The 16,363-nt window shown below is 46.0% G+C and overlaps 3 protein-coding genes and 1 pseudogene across 4 annotated transcripts in view; 2 read left to right on the forward strand and 2 right to left on the reverse strand.

Annotated features, from left to right (window-relative positions):
• Positions 1-6,542, forward strand: part of LOC308313451 (F-box/LRR-repeat protein 18-like) — a gene marked incomplete at its 5' end in the record, with an annotated part of 64,407 nt that extends 57,865 nt beyond the window's left edge. Inside the window, 3 exons of the mRNA XM_080760549.1 lie at positions 514-933; positions 2,444-2,662; positions 4,217-6,542. Of these exons, the coding sequence (XP_080616675.1) occupies positions 514-933; positions 2,444-2,662; positions 4,217-4,379 (802 nt within the window). The 3' untranslated portion in view covers positions 4,380-6,542. The remainder of the gene's footprint in view (positions 1-513; positions 934-2,443; positions 2,663-4,216) is intronic.
• A 1,112-nt stretch (positions 6,543-7,654) lies between these two features.
• LOC308313487 (rho-related GTP-binding protein RhoA-B-like) lies at positions 7,655-8,233 on the reverse strand (the record flags this gene model as incomplete). The annotated part of the gene is made up of 1 exon (XM_080760627.1): positions 7,655-8,233. One exon carries the CDS (start codon positions 8,231-8,233, stop codon positions 7,655-7,657), a length of 579 nt encoding a protein of 192 aa, XP_080616753.1.
• A 4,076-nt stretch (positions 8,234-12,309) lies between these two features.
• Positions 12,310-13,305, reverse strand: LOC308311775 (coatomer subunit epsilon-like; annotated as a pseudogene). Its single transcript has one exon. The product of its transcript is annotated as a coatomer subunit epsilon-like (transcript).
• Positions 13,306-14,024: 719 nt separating this feature from the next.
• On the forward strand, positions 14,025-15,002 carry LOC308310555 (syntaxin-18-like; the record flags this gene model as incomplete). The annotated part of the gene is made up of 1 exon (XM_080756944.1): positions 14,025-15,002. The coding sequence occupies one exon, from the start codon at positions 14,025-14,027 to the stop codon at positions 15,000-15,002; it is 978 nt and encodes a 325-aa protein (XP_080613070.1).
• Positions 15,003-16,363: the final 1,361 nt, after the last annotated feature.

Here is a 16,363-nt window from a genome sequence, read left to right on the forward strand (position 1 = left end):
CTGTAATATTTTTGTAATGCTTCAGTTGATGTTGCACTGCAAGTTTATACTCTTTTTAGATTTTAATAGTATTTTAGCTCTCTTTTAACTAGCATACTAAAAGCCAGTGAAACGACATTTCGTTCTCTTATGCATTTTATGTATCTGCTGAGTGACAATAAAGCTATCTATCTCTATCTCTTTTAACCCATTCTGAACGGGAACCCATTTTGGTGTTTAGCATCATGTTATGCTTTAGCTATTGAAAAATAGCAGATCTACAAGCTCATAGCGCGCCACCGAGTGGCGCGCTACGAGCTTGTAGGTTTTTTTTTTTAAATCGAAGAACGACTGACATTTTTTAGAATCTGATCTCAGGTCAGAATGGGTCCATCAGACCAGTGTGTGTCCAGTGGAAACCTCGTATGAATCTGATCTCAGGTCAGAATGGGTTAACCCAAGTAACCCAAGAAAGACACGTTTTGGGTTATCGGTATCGGGGGGAAGTATAAGAAATGGTATCTATACTTACAGGCCGGAGTCGGACGCCTCCTTAGCCAGTGACACTGGCAGCACCTCCTCGGGCCTGGTGCAGCTCGCCAGCGGCTGCCCCTCGCTGGAGACCCTGGAGATCATCTGCCCCGGCTTCGTCTCCGTCCTGCCGCGCCTCGAGCCGTGCACGCGCGCGTGCACCGAGCCGCGCGGCGCGTGCACGTGGGCCCGCGGAGTCGGGGACGCGCACGTCGCGGCCCTGGAGGCGTTGCCCCGCCTGCGGCGCCTGACGCTGGCGGGTCTGCCGGGGATACTCAAAGGGACGGGGCTGCTACAGCTGGCCATGGGCTGCAAGGACCTGCGTGCGTTGTCCCTCGCCAACCTGGGCTCCCTGAAGGCCATGGGCTACAACGCCGCTCTGCTGGACACACTCAGGCACTGCACACAACTGCGGGAGCTCAGGTTAGAATGCAACTTGATTCGCTATTTATATGAACAAAAGCACAGACAGATCACAGCCAGAGTACAGCCAGATCGCAACCAGAGTGCAGCCAGATCGCAGCCAGAGTGCAGACAGATCACAGCCACATAACATCCGGAACTAAACTATAGCCAGATCACAGCCAAATCGCAGCCAGATCACAGCCAGATCACAGCAAGATCACAGTCAGATCACAGCTAGAGTGCAGATAGATTGCAAGAAACTCACAGCCAGATAATAGCCAGATCACAGCCAGATAATAGCCAGATCACAGCCAGATCACAGCCAGATCACAGCCAGAGTGCAGCTAGATCGCAGCCAGACTGCAGCCAGATCACAGCTAGATCGCAGCCAGACTGCAGCCAGATCACAGCCAGATCACAGCCAGATCACAGCCAGAGTGCAGCTAGATCGCAGCCAGATCACAGCCAGATCACAGCTAGATCGCAGCCAGACTGCAGCCAGATCACAGACAGACACTTTCATTTGTGGTGGGATAAAAAAAAGACCTCGTTCTGGTATGTAATTTGCATGGCTTCATCACTGTGTATTATGCACATTCTAGGCAGTGGTGCATGCCACCACCTTTCTATGAGAGAAGTGAGATTTTTCCTCCGTATTTGGAAAGATGGATTTTCAGGAAGTTTTGAAGGAAGCCAGTGATCCAAATCTTTAAAGCCATGGTGTCAGGGCATTCCACGCTTTGGTGGCTGTGCAGTAGAAAGATAATTTACCCATGTTTGTTCTATAGGTGAGTGTTACCAGAGCATTTTTGTTTCACTTTTCACTATTTCACTTCTGTGTTTCCTCCTCTCAGCCAGTATGCAGTAGGCTCCAGGTGAGCCTACTGGCTCAATTTCCTTCGAGCGATGAGTAACCCTCTAGTATCGTGGCTGTGGGCGACGATCCACTTTGATGAGGTAGTCAGATTTGAGTGTAGTAATGAGCTAGAACTAGTACATTCACGGAAGTACACAAATAATACAAATAAAGATAGCATCCATCAAAGCTCCATCCTATAGAGCGTCGTAGTCCCGCCCCCTCGAGAGACCCGGAAAAGAAATCCCCGTTCATTTTCCTCATAGACTTTTCAGAAAGTATTTATTTAAAGACGTTTACGCCGCGAACAAAGCCAACTCTTGTTGTGACAAATCGTGACAAATCATGACAACAAACACAATTTTTCGGGCTGAACAAATAATTAGAAAGAAGCAGAAAACGGCAGGTTACAACACTTTTTTTTGTTGTTTTTCTTCTTTGTAATTATTTGTTTGGTCCAAAATATTGTGTTTGTTGTCATGAGTTGGCTTTGTACGACACTTATAAGGTCTTTAAATAAATACGTTTTGAAATGTCTATGGGAAACATGCATTGGGAACTATTTCCTGGGCCTGGCGTCGTCATGAAAGGGGGCGGGACTGCAACGCTCTATAATGTACATGTCCTTACGAGTATAGTAATACAAACCTGTGTGTGTGTGTGTATGTGCAGGCTGGAGCAGCCGCACCTGAATGCCAACGCGTCGTTCTTCGAAGCCCTCTCGTGTTGCCCCCAGCTGCAGCGCGTCTGTGTGGTGTCCCGCTGCGGCACGTTTGACCCCATCGCCACAGAGACCTTCATGTCGCGCTGCCACGCCGTCACCGTGTGCCACATGTTCATGGGCGGAACCCTGGCAGCATGTCGCACACTACAGAGAGTATTACTGGACAGGTCAGTGTGTGTGTGTGTGTGTGTGTGTGTGTGTGTGTGAGGCCCCTTTTCCACCAATAATAACGTTGGTACTTCTTTTAATGTTGGTGCTTTCATGGAACCAGCCACGAACCGGCATGTGTTTCCACTGATGGGTTTCTTGTATTACGAACATTGAGGCTGCACACACGCAGGACAGGTGCCGGTTTCATGTAATCAACAATCCCCAAACCTGTCGTTTTGGGGAGCACTTGGTTTCAGTTCATTCAACCGTCCTCCTCTTGTGTGTTGGACGGTGAGACGCAGAGACGCACCCTAGTGAGACAGATATATACTATAGTACTGCACGCCGAAAACAGCTGACATACAAGCTCACATGTTCTCTGCCATTCTCTGCGCGCAACACCTTCGCACGGTGGAGAACAAATGAGGTTTGAGGGGTGCTCATTATTGGAAGCGCTCCCTCAGCGACTGGAGGTGGAGTTTGGGAGAGAAAATTCTTTGATAATCGCTATTATTGTTTACACACAAAATATAAACCAAGGTGTATTTTTCAAGAGCGAGAGATCACCGTAAACATCCACCCTAAACCACCTTCTTCCACACTGGGAGGAAAACAGCTTCTGAAAGTTTGATGGGATCATTTTTACAGTTCTGTGACCATCCAACCGCTGCATCTGATGAGCGGTTGGTTTATTTTGCCCCTGACCTGCGCGCGCATACAAGTTCTGGTCAGTGTGACGTTGTCTGCAAATGTGTCTATTAAGCAGAACCAATTGTAATTGGGGCGGCATAGCTGAATGGTTAGAGGGCCCTCCTGGGGAGTAGGAATCTCCAGTTGTTTCAAGTTCGATTCCAGACCTGCCCAGCAATGTGTCCAATTATGACCGTCTATTTCACAGGGGAAATTCGATCATCAATGGCAGTTACAGATACTCTTCTTTTTTTTTTTAATGATGATTTTTCACTTGCTTTTGCCATTGTTTATGTCACATCCACATCTTCCATCCTGTAGAATAGTGGCACGCCCACTTTGTTTTCCAGTTCATGGCAAGAACAAGTATTATTATAAAAAAAATTGGTTCCAGTTCCAAACCAACTTTTAGGGTTCTGAATATAGATGTCCCGATACTGTATCGGTATCGGGGAAAAGTATCGGATCGGCCCTTATTTGTCATATCGGGTCATATCGGTATCGGTGAATATGCCAGTGTAACCACAGATTCGACACAGGGGTAATAAGGGGTTGACACTATGGCAGGTAAATAAAATGTTGGGGCATGTGGAGTTTGCTTTGGAGTTGCCCCAAACTGCAAGTGCACATTTGAGTGAGGAGTCTGCTATAAACACAACACGAGATATATAGCTAGCTAGCTATAAACACAACATGAAATCACGACACTGGTATCGGTATTCGGTATCGGTAACTGACACATTTCTAACACAGAAATTGAGGTATCGGGATCGGATCGGAAGCAAAGAAAAGTGTATCGGGACATCCCTAGTTCTGAACCAATTCATTTAGCAGTGGAAGCACTCCTAGGGGCTATTGAGGTCTCTTGTCTCTCCCTGCAGGTTCTCAACGGAGCGGGCTGCTCTCAGCGTGGTCATCTATCCGCTGCAGCACGAAGACCTGCCGCTGGTCATCAGAGACATCCCCCTCACTCTGCTGGATCGCATCACGCTGTTCCAGAGCCGCGTGGCCCAGGCCCCGCCCCCCACCGCTAGGCTAAGATAGCGTAACCATGGTGACTATAGCGATGGGACCATTGTGGGAAATTACATGTCACGGTCATCGTGACAAATATTATAGTTGCCAAAATACTTTGAAAATACTTCAAATTGCACTTTTGTCAACCACTTGAACCCCCCCCCCCCAGGATCCCTATTCTAAAAATAGCCAATCTACAAGCTCACAAGTGTGTGAAATTAGAGCGCACAAAAATGTTGCAAAATCGAAAACTAGGCATTATTCAAAAAACGCCATAATTACAAGTCAATATCACTCATAATTGTATTATAAGTTCTATTGGATTCCCACACTTATTTCCAAGTGTACCAACGATGAAAAATAAGCATTCTTCAAAATAAATAATAATAGTAAGTCAGTTTCACGCTTATTTTGAAAAAATACTGCACATGTATGTTCATACCGAGATAACGATATGATAAGCAGCAGCACCAGTCCAGGGCTGAGTTGTGTATAAACCTTTGACCTCAGGGGGTCATTTCAACTTTTTTTGTCGTAAATTAGCGCCCTACTACTTGATGATACTACAGCGTCACACCATGGTGACATTGACATTCTGATGCAACATTGTGTGTGTGTGTGTGTGTGTGTGTGTGTGTGTGTGTGTGTGTGTGTGGATGGGCTGTTACTGAACAAGTTTGTTTACGACAAGTTTGGACTGATATGACAAGTGTTTGTCTGCAACATGTTTTAAAGTAATGGAAAACATGGCCAGCTAATTTGCAAAATGAAAACCGCTGGTCAACCAATCACAGATGCAACGGACCATACCCCGTCCACTCGGACTATGGGATCTTATAAAGGGACACACTGAGCTCTCCAGCCCAGCCGTTTGTCTCGAATGTTTTCAGATACATACTTTTCTGCACTGTTTAAGGCCACGTTTACACCATATAGAGTTATAATATATTATTATTCACTTCAATGGAAGTTGCTTGACGAAGTCGTCCGGGTAGTACCCCCTTGAGCGTTGATGTGATTGGTTTGGCTCCTATCATAGTACGCTGTTCTTGTGGTACCTCTGCGTCACGTCCTACGTCACGATTCATTCATACATTTAACGTGGGCCCAGCCCAGCCTGCAGTACCAGGGTTTGACCAGTAGGGAGACGACCTCAACGTTACCCGCAGCCATTCCGGGGGCTTGGTTTACTCTGTAACGGTCAGAACAGCAAGCGACAAAGTGTCGTTGCGTTCTTCTCACTTTTTGTTCTGCGTTCACACACGTGTATACCGCTGTGTACACAACAGTGATTGAAAGCCCTGTAGATGCGCTGCCAGGTACACCAGTCACACCAGTCACACCACTTCCGTGCTACTTCCTAATTCCTGTCACAGCTGTTTGTTTACGCCGTAATAGCATACGCTACGTGAGCCGTGGCGTTTTGCAGTTTCCCCCGTATTGCCTGTTTACAGTACATGGATACGCGAGGCGGAGCGGTTTATAAGATTTCCAGTCTGGAAGGGGACTTCACTTCTTTGCGTTTCCAAACGCATAAAACACCCCCACATTCACCAAAAATAGCCTATCTACAAGCTCTGTTGTGAGCTTGTAGATCTGCTATTATTTGGTGAAGTTTGGTGAAAGAACGCACCAAGAGTACAGTTTAACTCAGGTCCATTTTTACTAATCGTATACTATAGAGGGCGTATATATAGAGTGTTTAAACTGACATTGATAAATTCCAAATATTATTATCAAAGTCTGAGGCACCCCTGAACTTACATTGTAGTCCAAACGTCGCCTATACGTTTAAGGTCTATGTCATCATGTTTGCGTTTACAGGAAGTAATACAAAATCCAATATTAGACAGTATTACACAAAAATATATATTCTTTTCATTTAACCGCGTCTTTAACATTTTGGGGCTACATCCAAAAAACCCTGAATCGCTATTCGCTAGGCAGGGTCAGGTGACGCTGTCGACGTCTCTGTTGAAAATCTAACCGGCCCCAATGAAATGGGACGGGGACGATGGGTATGAACCAATTGCCAAAGAGTCCCACTTTAATTGGCCACGCCCCAATTTCAGAACTGCACCGAGAGAGGGCTTTCAGACTGAATAATGGGTTGAAGCGAAATGATTTAGAGAAATTGTCTGCAATATGTTTAAAATGTTGACCCCCCCTCCCCTCTCTCATAACTGTCTATAGTGTACAGTACTGTATGTGAATATTGTTGTAATAAACAACTTAAAACTGTTTTTGAATACTTTGTCTGTCATGGTGGTCCATCATTGTTTGAATACTTTATTAACAGTTTGCAAGCGAGGGGCAGTTATGGGATAATTGCGAATGAGTGAGCACTTACTATGAGACCTAGCAGATCATGTCTGTCTGTCTGTCTGTCTGTCTGTCTGTCTGTGTGTCTGTCCCGCTATCCAAATATGGAGTGTGTTGCATCAGCAATCACTCAGCTCCATATATGGGCACAAAAGGGGCCAGGTCCACTCAGCTCCATATATGGGCACAAAAGGGGCCAGGTCCACATATACAGTAACAGCGGGACAGACACACAGACAGACAGACAGACAGACAGACATGATCTGCAGGGTCTCAGCTGTGTTCGCTTCCCGCGTTTGTGCGTCTTACTGGTAATAGTGAGCACACTGTGAGCATACATGGGCAACTGGCGGACCCCAGTTTCACTTAATGTGGCCCTCAGCAGGTTAATATCAGAATACTGATATATTACTGATTATAGCTGTTACAATTCCAAACATGACCCGCTTTAATTACTTCAGTCTAAAGTTGTAGCTTATTGACTAATATTAAAATGTTACATCACTTAACACACACACGAACCTGACGTACGCATACACGGGCATATACTGATTTTCTTTTTACATGATATTTACGTTTATTATTTTTTCAATCTAACCTACAAACATTCCTCTTCTCCCCATACACACAAATGGCAGTGCACATACTGTATTTAAAAACATCTTTGAAGACAACAAAGGACAATGGTTGCAATCATTTCCAATATTATTATTTCTTATTTTACAAAATAAACACAAATAAGACAAAATAAACCAAAATATGTTGCATACAATTAAATAAACGTATACAGTTACAATATGTATAAGATTAAGATCTGTTGGCTATTTTGTCAATTAGTGCTGTTCCCAAAACAGTCTGAGGGGCACTAGCCCTCACATTTGTTTTGAGGACTTTTAATGTTTTTCACGGCAGTAAAGGTCATGTGACGTCGCCACTTTGACCCTCGACCCCCATGCTGGAAGCGGGTCTCGCGCGTCCATTTACAGTAGACGGCACGTTTTGTTCTTCCTTTTTCTAGGTTCTAGCGCCGCCCTGGCGGCCATCTCAAAAACCTCCCTCACGCCCTCCTTTGTTTTGGGAGAGCACTCCATGTGTCCAAAGGCGCCGACTCTGTCTGCCACGTAGCGCCCCTGCTCCGTCGTCACGGGCTTCTTCCTGATTTTGGCCAGCTCCGTGCGGGTGTGCTCGTCGTCGAGCAGGTCCTTTTTATTCCCCACCAAGACGACGGGAACATTAGGGCAGAAGTATTTGACCTCCGGGGCCCACTTGTCGAGGACGTTCTCGAGACTTCCTGGGTTGCCGATGGAGTAGCACATGAGGACGACGTCGGTATCCGAGTAAGAGAGAGGACGCAGTCTGTCGTAGTCCTCTTGGCCGGCCGTGTCCCAGAGTGCCAGCTCGACCCGTTTCTTTTTCACCTCGATGTTAGCCATGTAGGTCTCGAACACTGTAGGCACATAGACCTCTGGGAAGATGTCCTTACTGAACACGATGAGTAGACACGTCTTCCCACAGCCTCCATCTCCCACCACCACCAACTTTCTCGCGATTGCTGGCATTGTGTATATATGTTGCAAAAGTATGTTTATTACATGAACGCTGGTGATTTCAGGGTCACTGATACCTCTCAAGCGTGAGATTCTGCTTTTAAAGCTGAGCTGACCGTGCTCACATCATCATCATCATCATCACTGTGATGTCACTATGATGTGGATGTGAATATGATGTCAGTCACTCATGCCCAAATATGGAGTTCCATGTGAGTCACGCAAATAGGAAGGTCTGTGATGTCAGCCTATATAGCCTATACTCCCTACTACATCAGGTGACCATGGCAACCGGAAATCATCAAACACAGACAGAGTGATGCAGTACCCAAAATTGTACCCATCTGTTTGTTTACCTTTTATGCCCATATATGGAGATCTCTGTCTGTCCGTGAGAATATCGGATATTTGGGAATGCTTTTTATGCCCATTTAGCTTTTTATGCCCATAAATGGGCATAAAAAGCATACCAGGGATATCCATTATGGACATGAAAGGTAGACAAACAGATGGGTACGACGGGTATCATAAGGACAGACAGACAGAGATCTCCATAATAAAGGGTACACAGATGGTTACAATGGGTACCAATAAGGCATATACGTTCAGGTTTCAGGTTGCCATGGTGTGGTTGCTCCCACACTGTGGAACTGTTTCAAGGTCTTGTTAAAAACTCACTTATTTAGGTTACATTTCTATCTTGTAAACTTTTATTTTGACCATCGTTGTTGTCAATTTATGTTTCTGCTCTTATTCTTTGTTGTTGTTTGCTCCTTTGTGCCTTAATTGTTTTAACTTGATTGTTTATATTGTTGTTTCTACTGTACAGCACTTTGTAACTTTGTTTTGAAAAGTGCTCTATAAATAAAATGTACTTACTTATACTTACCTCATATGAACAGTAGACCTATATGTCTAGGGCTATATAGCCTGACATCTCATGGACCTTCATATTTGGGCGTTATGCGGAGGAAGGCCTCCGGGCTGAAACGTCCATGTGTTGCTTGCTGCTGGGGGAAAACTGGAAAATATATAAGGTGAGTGCTGCTGGTATTCTTATGGATGGATTGTATCTACCAGAACTATGCACCCGTCAGTCACATTATTACTTGCGCAAGCAGAGCGCGCAAGTAATCGTTTCGCTTGGTCTCTTCGAAGTGAAGCCAAGTTTTCTTCAACGGTAAATCTGTGCCTGGTTTGCTGGGACTAGTTACAACATTACGTCATCCTTGAGAGAGTACATGGTGTGTATATGACGTAATGTTACAAGTTACAAGTTACAAGTTACAACATTACGTCATATACACACCATGTACTCTCTCAAGGATGACGTAATGTTGTAACTAGTCCCAGCAAACCAGGCACAGATTTACCGTTGAAGAAAACTTGTCTTCACTTTTTGGAACCAAGTAACCACAGTATACTGCTAATCAAATTACAACTACATACTCTGTATGTAGTTGTAACTAGAACAACTACATACAGTCTGTGCCTGGTTTGCTGGGACTAGTTACAAGTTACAAGTTACAACATTACGTCATATACACACCATGTACTCTGGTCCCATTTCACAACGATGACGTAATGTTGTAACTGGTCCCAGCAAACCAGGCACAAACCTACGGTTGAAAAAAACTTGGCTTCACTTTTTGGAACCAAGTAACCACAGTATACTGCTAATCAAATTACAACTACATACTCTGTATGTAGTTGTAATGTGATTTGTAATTTGTAAATCTGTGCCTGGTCTGCTGGGACCAGACTACACAGATGACCATATCTCTTACGTCATCACTGAGAGCTAGTCATACATATACACACCATGTACTCTGGTCCCAGTTCTCAACGATGACGTAATGTTGTAACTGGTCCCAGCAAACCAGGCACAGACTTACGGTTGAAAAAAACTTGGCTTCACTTTTTGGAACCAAGTAACCACGGTATACTGCTAATCAAATTACAACTACATACTCTGTATGTAGTTGTAATGTGATTTGTAATTTGTAAATCTGTGCCTGGTCTGCTGGGACCAGACTACACAGATGACCATATCTCTTACGTCATCACTGAGAGCTAGTCATACATATACACACCGTGTACTCTGGTCCCAGCTCTCAAAGATGACGTAATGTGGTATCTGGTGGGACCAGATTATACAGATGACCATTTCTCTTACGTCATCACTGAGAGCTAGTCATACATATACACACCATGTACTCTGGTCCCAGCTCTCAACGATGACGTAATGTGGTAACTGGTCCCAGCAAACCAGGCACAGACTTACCGTTGAAAGCCCACGGTAATACACACCATGTACTCTGGTCCCAGCTCTCAACGATGACGTAATGTGGTATCTGTTTACTGTATAATATATTTTAATTCAGTTTATATACCTTTTTTTTTCATCACATATCAATGATTTATTTTTCTGTAAAAAAGTAGTTAGGTAGCAAATAGTTACACGTAATGATTACATTTCAAACGTTCCTTCACAGAGATACTGAGATGTGATACTTTCCAGCGGTCGAAAGTACTTGCGAGCTCTGCTTGCGCACTAGTAGGCCAATTATGGCCTACTAGTGTGCAACAAGCAAGTATGCACTCGGCAGAGTGCAGTTCTAGTTACTACTCAACTGAGTGCTTGCTTCTTTTCCTTCCTTTGTGTTCCTTTTATGCCCAGATCTCAGCATCCGTCTGCGCATATGGAGAAACATCAGGCATCGCCGCATGATCGCATCGGGAGTTCTGGACTACCCATCTTCAAATATGACTATATGGAGGAGTTTTGTGGAGTTTGGACCGCCGGTTCCGGACAACCACAACTGCCTTGACGCCGAGCGCGGCCCTCCCTCAGGTCGCTGTGACACACACACGCCTGGTTTGAAATCGGACGGACAGGTATAGTTCTTGAGATATACGAACCCGAACTGCACACAGACGGACAGAGATTTCACACGTTCATTGTAAGATTTATATTAGTCTCCGGGACAAAGCACGTTGGAGGTTGAGGTCTGATGTGATCTGATGTGATGTGGGGTTAAAATCACGGTTCCAGCATTGTACACAGTGGGCGGGTCTTGCATTCAGAACTCACAGCAGAGCTGCAAATTTAAGACACTAACTTTAGTTTGACTATTCAATCTGGCAAAGCTGGAAAGAATTGGACTTGACATGCTGCCAGCTCAACTTAGTACCCACACTATTATACTAGATCTGTCTACGTACGGCCTGTCTACGGTTGGGATTCTTTTGGATTGTAACGATTCAGGTTTCTTAACGATTCCCTCGATCATAACGGTTCCTAGGGGGTTCCGAATGGACCCGTCTGGGGGGGGATGCTCACAATCATTTCATCCAGAAATTTTTGGCTATTAAGAAATATGTGTGAAATGAGGGGCACTCTTATCATCATACATCATCATACATCGCATTCCGTGCTCAACCAATCAAATCATCACAAATGTCATTCCAGCCACTTCACTTTTCTGCCCTCACTTTTATCTTCAACATAAAGCTCAGCTCATCAAATCATCGCTATGGGGTGATCAGCCAATAACAAGCCAATGTTTGTGTTTACACAAACCTGGAAAAGTGGGCATAGGATTGGCTAGCGGCCCTCAAAATAGCAGATCATCTACACTGTCTACAGGCTCTCAGCACGACAGTTTGTGCCGGGATGTGAGCTTGTATATCTGCTATTTTTAATAAAAATAAATATCGATTTGGTGGTCCTTGGCATGAAAGGTTTTGAGAACGATGCAGTGTGTGCGCCCATGCGTATGTAAAGTAGTGGACCCCCATTGTTTTGAGATTCCAGCAAAGACATGATGGGCTTGTTATACGAGTAAGACGCGCAAACGCGGGAAGCGAACGCAGCTCGTACATATTTGGGTTTTGGACGTATAGCTGCTTTGGGGACTCCTTATATGGTGCCCCTTTTGTGCCCATATATGGAGCTGAGTGGACCTGGCCCCTTTTGTGCCCATATATGGAGCTGAGTGATTGCTGATGCAACACACTCCATATTTGGATAGCGGGACAGACACACGGACAGACAGACAGACAGACAGACAGACAGACATGATCTGCTAGGTCTCATAGTAAGTGCTCACTGCATTCGCAACCACAGCGGGAGCATACTGCAGTGTTAGTCGGTCAAACTCATCCTCCATGGCTAAATAGTCTCTCAGGAAAGGGTGGCCCATTGTGGGCGTCCTTCAACTGCGAGAGGTACCTCGGCAGCTCTGCCCAGGTGCTGGGTCAGCACTATGAGATTGACCAGGGTCTCAGGGGTGGCTGCCGTGACGTACCGTCCTTGTCCAACGCCTCCCGCAGAACCCCCTTGGGCCTCCTCCCACTTGCCCTGCGCCATGCGACAGACTGCCTGCCCGTTGAGAAGCGACACGGTGGCCGCGTACTTGTTCGACAACTCCTGGAAGATGTATAGAAGGCGCGTCCGGAAGCTTCTCCGCTCCGCCCCCGCGGCGACGTTGACCCACGCCGTGGCCAACGGCGTCAGTGTGGCGTCTTCATTGCGCTCCCGCATTCGCTTCAGCTCTGTCCTCGCCATGCAGGTCCACGCGGTCCAGGCTCAGCAGGACCTGAATGGTCATCGCCGCGCACTCCTCCGCGACGCTGCCGCCGCGCCATGCAGGGAGAAGCCGAAATCTGCCGGAGCGTCCTGAGAGCGGCATCCGCGTTCCTCTCGTTGTAATAGATGGAGGCGGCCCCGCGAAGAGGAAGGCAGTGTCGGCCGCGTACTCGCTCTTTGCCATCGCTCCGTCCAGATCGGCGACGATGGCGTCCCTCTTGCTTTCCCGGGACAGATATTCGGCAAACATCCACAGCGCGGCCTGCAGCTCGGCTGCCGAAGCCTCATGGCTTGATGTCTTCCAGTACCACGGCGTACTTCCTCTGGGCGATGTACACGCTCTATACGAGAACATGTCTCTCTCGATCTCCTTCTCTGGGGTTGAAGGCTCAACCCTCTGAGCCTCTTTGATACATTGTTGATAATCGCCAATGTAATACGCATTCTTCACATTGAAAAGATCACCATGGACATCTGATCGTTGAGCTCCCATGTCGACTTCTGCACAAAGTCCCTGGTTGGAATTAAAAATGTATACTCCGGTGGTGGGGAGGTCGGATTGGACTGAAACCGTGCCCAAACATGGAGATGACTTACGTCATAGTGCTGATAGTCATATTTGTGATAGCATAGAATCTATGCTATCACAAATATGACTATCAGCACTATGACGTAAGTGCCATAGATGACTAAAAAGGATAGACTAGTGGGTGTGCTGTTAGAACTCATTGACTGCCACCTTTGAGTCAGGTGCTGAAACTTATCTGCCACCACGTGGCCATTATAGGAGTCTATATGGACGCGGCCATCTTTCTTGGTCAGGGCACCTAGGCCGAGCCCGGCATTGCCTAGCGATGTGGACGCTGCTATGCAGTGGATATCAGAGACCTTTCTGAATCAATACAAATCGTCAAAAGGCAATCTTCGTGCCGAGTGCCTTTGGGAAAAAGACATCTCGGCGTCGTGTGAGCTCTAGTCTGGAGTCATTAGACAGAGTCTAGTCGCACTAATCTCCCTGGCTATGATCCACCTATTTCCAACACATTTTGCCAGTCGGGGATGGCTCAGACACATTCATGACTGACACATTATGACGCAATAATATGAATGGTGCCGCCTGTTAATGTATAAAAGGAAGTGCCACCAGGAAATGTGTAACTTTGTCTACAGTTTTATTGAGTGTCTACTTTCAGTGTGTCTACTTTGCACAGAATGGTTCTCGATATAACGTTACTGTTCAAAGCCAGCGTAAAAACGGTTAAAGTTCTAAATAAGGCGATAGGGGTCGGCTGTCGTTCTCCCAAAGATGACATTTGGAATTGTAGCAGCAGCAGACCTGAGAGTGGATTCTCTCCTGAGGCAAAAGTGGTGATTGCAAACATCACCAAACTGAAAGACTTCCTCCTGCAGCACCGGAGAGACTACGTGAATGCCAGAAGCCTCATCTCGTCGCTGGACCTCGCCGGCATGGCGGACAGCGAACGAGACAAGATCGATCGAGACGCTCAGATCTTCATGAGAACCTGCTCCGAAGCGATCAAGCGGCTACGCACTCAGTCTGAGAAGCAGGTGACGTCAGCACAGCTGAAGGAGCACAAGGGAGCTGTCCTGGACATGGTCGAGGCGTATCTGAAAGGAGTGTGCAAGTTGTACTCGGAGCAAAGAGCGATCAGGTACAAGAGAGTGGTGGACAAGAGGAGACTGTCGAGACTGCAACCGGAGCACCGCGGTAAGACGGAGACGTGCCATATGACGGCGAGCTTGGTGGGAGAGGGAGCCAGAGAAAAGGGATTGTCTCTGTCTCCCCCCAGCGCCGACCTGTGGGGGGAGGAGGAGGAGGGGGGCGGCGTGGAGGACGAGCTCTCTCCCGAGGAGATCCAGACGTATGAGCAGGAGAACCAGAGGTTGGTGAGCGAGATGAGCGGCATGGCGGACGAGTGCAGACACATCGAGGAGAATGTTGTGGAGATCTCCCGGCTCCAGGAGATCTTCTCCGAGAAGGTCCTTCAGCAGGAGATGGAGATCGACAGCATCCACCAGCTAGTCGTGGGCGCCACAGAGAACGTCAAAGAAGGCAACGAAGGCATACGAGAGGCCATCCGAAACAACGGCGGCTTGCGCCTGTGGATCCTCTTCTTCCTGGTCATGTGCTCGCTCTGTCTCCTTTTCTTGGACTGGTACAGTGGCTAACCCTGTCCAGTGGTGAATAGGTTTGGGATCCTTTAGGATTTTAACAATTCTGGTTCCTTAACGATTCCCTTTTAACAATCCGATTCCTTAACGGCATGGTCTAAAGTTCCTATCCTGTATACGGTGTTCCAAATGGCCCCTGTAAGGTCTGTTATGGTGGTCCTTGAAAATAACGTTTGAGAACCACAGGTATTGTAATTGCATAGCAGATGTTAAGGCCGGGACATACCAGGCTCTGACAGTGTGATGAAACCTGTTCCAGAAACAGTTCCAAATGTGATGGAACCAATATCCAGTTCCTCAACGTTCTATCCTGTTTCCTTTTGTTCCTCCGGTTCCCGACCCCACACCTATAGGTGGAAAGTAACCTGCTGTACCCAATGTGTCCATATCATGCCCATGTATGTCCACATAAATCCAAATTAAATTCCTAATGTCAACAATATGATGTCATGGTACTGTTGAACGGTACAAGATTGGCCATAATTATAACTATAAATGTATATTGTTTCTGTTGGCATCCATCCATCTTCAACTGCTGTGTGTGGCTCTAAAGTCTAAAATGACAGATGCTTTCCTGGCTTTAATGGGTTAATTAAAGATGTATATATAAGAATATAGGTAGTAACAAGTAAGACACGTAAACGCGGGAAGCGAACAAAGATGTTGTGGCAGCCTGACACACACACACACAAACACACACACACACACACACACACACACACACACACACACACACACACACACACACACACCTCTGTATGTTCCAATTTCAGTTCGTATTGGTTTGCTCCCAATCTTTTGCCCTGTTACAGTGTGACACAGATACACACACAGACAGACAGTTTTGGCCAGCTTCTATAGTTAGTGCTCACTTCGTTCGTTCGCAATTAAATGTATGTATACCTCTAGCTTACATAGGCTACTGAAACAATTATTTTACTGTACATGTAGGCTACGTATTGACTATACTTGTTAATACCACTGTTAATACTGTTAATATACTGTTAGTACACTTTAACTACATTTATATAACCTGTTAATATATAGCTCACACGCAAATCCCAGTTGGCCCAAGTGCAGAGGGCCCAGAGTACTGTAGTATGCCTAAAATTAGCTGTTTATTCTTTATTCTTATTCATTATATTATCACATCATCTTCTTATGCCTAGCTGTATCTGTGCTGTGTTTCACAACTGTGATGTTGTGAAACACAGGCATTCCCCTCGTAGAATCACTACTAGTCTATCCATCCGTCCACCCGTCCAATATTGTGTATATCTACTTGCATTGTATTGCAATTGTTATTAGAGTCTAATTAGATTAGACTGTCAGAACCTGAGAAAGACCTGTGACCTGTG

This window comes from Protomyctophum bolini (genome assembly GCF_963924005.1).
Source record: "Protomyctophum bolini genome assembly, chromosome: 3".
NCBI lineage: Eukaryota > Metazoa > Chordata > Actinopteri > Myctophiformes > Myctophidae > Protomyctophum > Protomyctophum bolini.